Consider the following 6,859-nt stretch of genomic DNA (forward strand, 5'->3'; position numbering starts at 1 on the left):
TTTGACAAATAAAAATGTTTAATAAAACAAATTTTGTCTTATATTTTTTTATAACATTTACTAAGATGAATCTTAAATTATATTAGTATAATTTCTTAATTTAAAATTTTTAAGTTTTAAATAAGCAATCAATGAATTAATAAAAAGAAAATATACAGAACAAACTGAAAAAATTAAAAATAAGTACAATAGAAAATGAATTTCTAAAATATGGCTTACGAATATGAAGCAAGGGAGGGGGAAAAGGTGAATCTGTCAGATAGTAAACGTTAAACAAAACTTTATCACATTAATTCAGCTATATAATGTATAAATAATATTAAGTCGATCTCTTTGATTCAGTTCAATTGTTAGAATTATAAATAATTGATTATGTGATATTTTCACGAAATGAACATTCTTAGATACACTTATGTCTGCGCAAAAAAAAGTTTACTCACTACTCGGGATTCATAGTGGACATGCTATGCTTAAGAACACTCTTACTAATATATGTACTGTTGTTGCGGAAATCTAAAAAATAAACACAATTCGATGAAATTAATAATATGACAATATAAATTCACAGATCACGTTCTTTAATATGAAAAATCTGTAACAATGGCGGTCACGGTAACTCCTCCCCAACCAGCAAATGAAATGTCTACCATTGACGTAATGCCAGAATGGCAGCAGGTGCTGTTTCACTCCCTCTATTTGACGGGACACGAGCGATTCAGTGCAAAACCACGTCTGCGCATTTATCTTTAAAGATCATTTTCTTTCTTTTTATTTTTTTATAATTTTTTAAATTTTTATTCTTCTTTTCAATACATTTTACAATTTTTTATATTACAAATAAATATAGTACTAAAAATTCTCTACAAATGAATAAATATATTAATTGTTTCTAAAAATTAAAAATTATATTGAATATTTTAGAAATATATATCATTGTACATGTATCTGAAGTCACGACTTTAGAATATACTTTCCAGATTGTTTCTAAGTATAATCAATATAATAAGTGAGTAGGTTATGTACAAGTTATCTATGTGTATATATTTATACACATATAGAGAAAACTGTTCGTTATTTAAATACCAAAAAATTTTCGTCTATATTATTTGTAATAAATTATCTATTTTCAGATAAAAATAAATATTTCTTTTACAAAATATTAATCTGATGTAACAATGTAAGTTAATAATTTCTAACATATATAGATATATATATTTTTAAATTAATAAAAATAAATTTTTTTAAATTATATATATATATATATATAAAATTGATTATATTTAAATATTTAATGAGAATTATTATTTTAGCCAATCAGAGTTAATAATGTTTTTATTGTTATTATTATTTTTTTAAATATATATAAATATGTTGTAAAAAAAAAATCTATATTATACATTATATTGCATTTTCAATTATCTGTTTTTAATTATCAATTTTTTCAAGTTTAAAATTATTTAAACAGCTTTTTCTTTATTAAAATAGATTTAATTTTTTTTAATGCGAATTAAATGTTAAACTATATTTTTAATGTTAAATTATATTTATTTATAGATAAATATTTATATAAATTAGTATAAATTTATGTATGATTTTTATTCATAAATATAAGGTGAGATTTTATACATATATATGTCATAATTATATATGCATTTATATTTTAATATTTTTAAAAACTTTTTCATTACTTTTATAATATATTAAATTTATAATAAATTGTGCATTATTTGAAATTTTAAAAATGATTATTTTAATAAAATATAATTTAAAAATATCTTTTTTTTTCTTTAGAGAAAATCATCAATAAAATTTCTGTGTTAATATAAAAAGTGGAAAATTACCATTAATGTCGCCTATATTTTCTAAAAATGTATCTTCAACTGAATTATTTTTTCGAACTGTAAATGGAAATAAATTGAAGCTTATTGATAAAAGTGTCAAAACTAAAAATGTTATGAAATTTGTTTTATATAAAAATATACATTTGAATGTGAATATAACTCTTCTTGTATTACTTGGAACAATAGTTTTATGGAAGACATTTAATATTTTCATACCATTTATTGGATGTGTACTAATATTAATATTACAATTTATTTCTTTTATTACTTCTGTAAACAAAGGTTTGTTAATTAATTATCATGAACTTTTAGATTTGTGTTAATTTTTGTATATTATTTATAGATACATTAATAGTGGTAGAATCTGTTGGAATATATATTGAAGGAAAAAGAACATTTTATGGTCTCAATTCTTGTGAATTTATTCCTTGGGATACAGTTGTGGATATATTTATTAATGAAGTTATAATAGGGGTAAATATTAAAAATTTATGATAGAGATAATTTTTTAAATATTTACTATTTGATATATAGATATATTTGAAATATATTGACATATTATACTTATATATTTAGCAAAAGGTATTATATTATCTTACCATTATAATAAGAGATACATTTAATGAAAAAGATTCAATAAAATTAGTTCCTTTATTTCAAAACTTAATACCTGAAAGAAAATGCCTGGAATATATGTACGAAAAACTAGCTGGATTGATTGGACCCAAAAAAAAGAAAGTTTAACTTTAACAGTACCTGGTTCATATTGGTTGTGTCATAAGAACAATATATATAAATTTGTTTTTAAGTATCACCGTACGACTAGGTAAATATTATTAATATTAAATATATTGAATATTATTGATTTAGTATTAGAATTTTAATTGAATGTATTATATAGTAATCATTAATTAAATATATTCTTAATGTATATATTTGTAGAAATGAAAAGCAATTTAATTTTGAAAAAGAATTAATGAAAATTATTAGAAGAATTATAAAAAATCAACCTCCTCGAAAACAACAATTTTGTACAAGAAATCTATTAGTTACTTTCAGTATCCTTTTTTTTTTAATAATAAAATAAAAAATACTTCCAAAATTAATTTAATTTTTAACTTGTAATTTTAAATATTTTGTATTCGTTATTAAAATTTTCTTAATTAAATTTCATAATAAATAGATCGTACATCATGGACTAGACAAGATAAAATATTTGCAATGATGAAATTGAAAAAACGATCTCTTGTAGCATTTTCTCATGCATTTATATTAACTATAAAACTGTTTCATTCTGTAGAAATGGAACAGAATTTATGTAAAATAACATCTTCTCCTTCAGATGATACTTTAATATATCAAAACGAAAATTCAAATAATACACATACATATAAAAATAAAAATGAGAAAAAAGATAAAAAATATTCAATACATTCCTCTGAAAATGATTATTCAGAAAAAAATAATCAGTATGAAAATATTTTTCAATTAAATAATAATATGGTAAATGATAATTTTAAAAAATTATCAGTGAATGAAGAATCGAAAGAACAAATAATGAACCGCAAAGATACAAATCAATTTTATAAAAATCAAAATATATCATTTAAGGTATGTCTATCATGAAAGTAATAATATTGAATGTTAGAATAAAAAAAAAATATTAATATATAATATTAACTTACAGGATAATAATATTATACATCAATTATCATTAGAAAAAATTGATAGAAAAAACAATGAATTATCAGATGATAAAATAAATGAAGATAATATTCAAAAAAATTTTATTGAATATAAAGATGATTTTATAAATAATACTAAAGTTTTAAATAATAATAGCACTCTTGATGACATTAATGCAGATTCTGCAAATTTACCATATCAATATTTAATAGAAAAAGAAATAGAAAATGCAAAACGAAATATTAAAAAATATGGATTAGAAGAAGTAAATGAAAAAAATACCACAAATTACATACAAGTACCTACAAATATTATCAAAATGCAAGAGTCATCTCGTCCTAAAAGAAGAAAATATGCATTAAATAATGAATCACGATCTTCTGATATTACAGATTTAGTAATGGAAGGATTAATGTTTACAATTCGTCAAGGGAAAGATGCTGTAGCAGTTATAGAACAAAAAACTAAATTAGAGGTAGATGAGGTATTAGAAAATTCTGAAAAAATTGAAACAAAAAAAGGTGAAAAATGTTTACGAAATTCTAGTTTGCTTGGTTTAGAAAATTTAATAACGATGATCGAATTACCAAAAAAAAATGAATCCGAAAATAAATATCAAAACGTAATTAATCAAGAATATACTTTAAGAAATAAATCTATAAATAAACACATATTTAATAATACAAAATATCCCTTAATAAATAATAAAATTAATAAACAAAATATTGCATCTGAAGTAGAACATACAAAATGGAATACTTGTAATAATTCTATTTTAGCTAGTACTAGTTTTTCATACAATGATAATAGTTTAGGTATTACAAATAAATATTGCTATACTAAAACATATGATGATTATAAATGCAAAGAAGATATAAATTTTATTGTAAATAAGAATTTAAAATATAAAGAAGAAAAAGAGGAAGAAGAAGAAGACATAATACCTGAAGCATTACAAGATGCAATTTTTCAACCTTCTGATTTATCTCTTAAATTAAATAAATGTGAAGATAAATTACAATTAATGTCAAATAAGGATTTATTAATGGATGATATTGACAATGAAGAATTGAAATCTGAAATAGGCAAGAATGAATTTAATAAAAATTCTCATTTTAATAAAAGTTCACATTCTAAAATATATTTAAAGAATGATTATTCAGATTACAGTTCTTCTGTAAACTCTATTCTAAGTGAAACACAAAAATTATGTAATAATACAATCTATGAATCTACATATAAAGATACACGCAAATTAAGTGTTCCAGTAATTATTTCAAATCAAATTATTACTCTGGACCAAATACCTTTACCTTTACAGAAAATATTAAAAAATAGATTACCAATGAAACAAAATTGCTTAAATAATGAAAATAAAATAAATGAAGACAATATTGAGAGTTGCAATATACAATTATGTCAAGTAAAAAATAATATTTCTAATATAGAAGAAGAAAATCGAAGTGCAAATAGTAATATATTAACATTACCGAAACATCAAAAATCTATAAAAAAAGATAATAAAGAAGTATATGATAAAAATACTTTATCTCCAATATTAAAAAAGGAAATGAAAGAAATAAAATATTCTGATATTGTAAAAAATAATGTAAAAAAAGAATTAAAAGAACAAAAAAATTGCATTGATAAAACAAAATTGCCATTAGTCAAAATAAAGGATATAACACAAGAATTTTATAAAGATCTTTCATATTTGCAAAAAAAGAAAAATTTAACAAATCAAAAGTATCTCAGATCAAGAAGGAAATCATTAATATTAAATGATGCTCATAATGATGAAATGCATATACAAATGGTTAAATTTTTTCAAGATATTACAAGAGGTGCCAAGGTTGTTATAAGGCGCATAAATATAAATAAATATTCATAGTTTAAATATAAAATGTTAGTAAAATATTAATATAATGTTAGTAAAATAATTTTTAAAAATAGAAATATAAAAAACTTTAAAATATTTTAATTTATAATTTTAAAATTTTACAGTATATTTAGAATTTTTTGTACATGTATTTCATTTAATAAATATAAATAATAAATAAATGTATATTATTTAAAATAATTTGTTGTATATCAATTTAATGTTCTAATAACTTGTTAATACAACATGTCTTTTCTCGTTCAATTTGATCCATAATAGCTTTTAAATTATTCAATTTATTTATAGTATTTTGCAATTTAGAATCTAAATAATCAAAACATATTTTATTTTTATTAAAATTAAGATTTTCTCTCATATATTTGTCTTGCTGTAAAACAGGTAGATCATTTATAATTGATTTTTGAAATTTCTTCAGCATCTGCAAAATATATTTATATATATGTTTGATAATTATAATAATGTTTTAATAAATGAGACAAAATTTAAAAAACTAAAAAAATAAATAAATATAATGAATAATAAATTATAATAATGTAATAATAAATTTATTACATATAAAAATACTATAGAATTTATTATAATCATTTATTACGTTCATATCACTTTTTAGTTTAATAGATTTCTGAAGTTCATCTGCACATCGTGATGGATATCGTTCTCGAGCATCACAGACTTCAAAAACTGCATCTTCACATTGTTGTTCAATATCGTCTAAAAAATTAAAAAAATATATATATAATTCTTTTATTTTAACCTTTATCTTTCATTTTGTTTTAAAATTTTTATACTTACCCATTGCTAATAATATTTAAGTTATTATATTTCAATTTAAAACAATACTATTTTTAATTAATTTCAAAATAAAAATACACATATTTCATTTAAATGAACATTAACAAATATGTTCATATAATATTTGTACTATAAAAAAAATAATAAAAAATAATAATAAAGTATATAACAAAGAAAAAATAATTAAAATTTAATGTTATTAAAAATTTAAATAGAAATAGAAAGAGGCTAAGTACAAATATTGTTTTCAATATATTTACTAGAAATGTGATTAAAATCTCGAAAGGATACCTTAAAAGATTTCGAGTTCTCGAATCTCAAAATTTTTTATTGTCTATTTTTATGGAAAGTAATAAATAATTTAAATAAAATTATGAAAATATTCTTACAATACAATACAAAATTTATTTTTATTTATTTAATAATAATTTAATTGATTTTATATTTAAACTTTTAACTAATTTTAATTAATATGATTTTATTAATTCATTATAATAATTTATATAAATTTTCTTTTTTACAAACAAAAGATGACTTACTATTGACTGATCATGAATTTAAGATTGGAAAATTCTAGAAATCAAAATTTATTATGATTTTAATTTTTAACAAAATATTTAGCATTCCTTGTGAGAGAGAG

General features: G+C 19.6%; 3 protein-coding genes across 4 annotated transcripts in view; 1 reads left to right on the plus strand and 2 right to left on the minus strand.

The window, feature by feature from the left end:
• LOC102680802 (ras-related protein Rab-1A) overlaps nucleotides 1-895 on the minus strand; it is a 2,719-nt gene extending 1,824 nt beyond the window's left edge. Inside the window, exon 1 of the mRNA XM_006616455.2 lies at nucleotides 441-895. Coding sequence (XP_006616518.1) covers nucleotides 441-463 — 23 coding nt within the window. The 5' untranslated portion in view covers nucleotides 464-895. The remainder of the gene's footprint in view (nucleotides 1-440) is intronic.
• Nucleotides 896-1,796: 901 nt separating this feature from the next.
• On the plus strand, nucleotides 1,797-5,607 carry LOC102680944 (myb-like protein D). Its single transcript, XM_006616456.2, has 6 exons — nucleotides 1,797-2,123; nucleotides 2,185-2,315; nucleotides 2,418-2,667; nucleotides 2,784-2,899; nucleotides 3,025-3,452; nucleotides 3,529-5,607. The coding sequence occupies exons 3-6, from the start codon at nucleotides 2,522-2,524 to the stop codon at nucleotides 5,416-5,418; spliced, it is 2,580 nt and encodes an 859-aa protein (XP_006616519.1). The 5' UTR covers nucleotides 1,797-2,123; nucleotides 2,185-2,315; nucleotides 2,418-2,521; the 3' UTR covers nucleotides 5,419-5,607.
• Nucleotides 5,581-6,853, minus strand: LOC102681157. Of its 2 annotated transcripts, none has more exons than XM_006616459.2 (4): nucleotides 6,759-6,853; nucleotides 6,220-6,225; nucleotides 6,020-6,138; nucleotides 5,581-5,845 (listed from the first exon to the last, which is right to left on the minus strand). In XM_006616459.2, the coding sequence occupies exons 2-4, from the start codon at nucleotides 6,221-6,223 to the stop codon at nucleotides 5,624-5,626; spliced, it is 345 nt and encodes a 114-aa protein (XP_006616522.1). In that variant the 5' UTR covers nucleotides 6,224-6,225; nucleotides 6,759-6,853; the 3' UTR covers nucleotides 5,581-5,623. The 2 variants fall into 2 exon arrangements, with proteins under 2 accessions (XP_006616522.1, XP_006616521.1); XM_006616458.2 differs by lacking the exon at nucleotides 6,759-6,853 and adding an exon at nucleotides 6,511-6,578.
• Between the last annotated feature and the right edge of the window lie 6 nt (nucleotides 6,854-6,859).

The sequence above is a fragment of the Apis dorsata genome, unplaced genomic scaffold (assembly GCF_000469605.1).
Source record: "Apis dorsata unplaced genomic scaffold, Apis dorsata 1.3 scaffold_265, whole genome shotgun sequence".
Classification (NCBI taxonomy): Eukaryota; Metazoa; Arthropoda; class Insecta; order Hymenoptera; family Apidae; genus Apis; species Apis dorsata.

Coding starts and splice junctions, on each gene's coding strand:
- LOC102681157 (XM_006616459.2), bottom strand. Junction 5,846..6,019: donor AACTAAAAAGTGATATGAAC/GTAATAAATGAT, acceptor TATATTTTGCAG/ATGCTGAAGAAATTTCAAAA.
- LOC102680944 (XM_006616456.2), top strand. CDS start 2,522: ATGCCTGGAATATATGTACGAAAAACTAGCTGGATTGATTGGACCCAA. Junction 2,668..2,783: donor AAGTATCACCGTACGACTAG/GTAAATATTATT, acceptor ATATATTTGTAG/AAATGAAAAGCAATTTAATT. Junction 3,453..3,528: donor ATCAAAATATATCATTTAAG/GTATGTCTATCA, acceptor ATTAACTTACAG/GATAATAATATTATACATCA.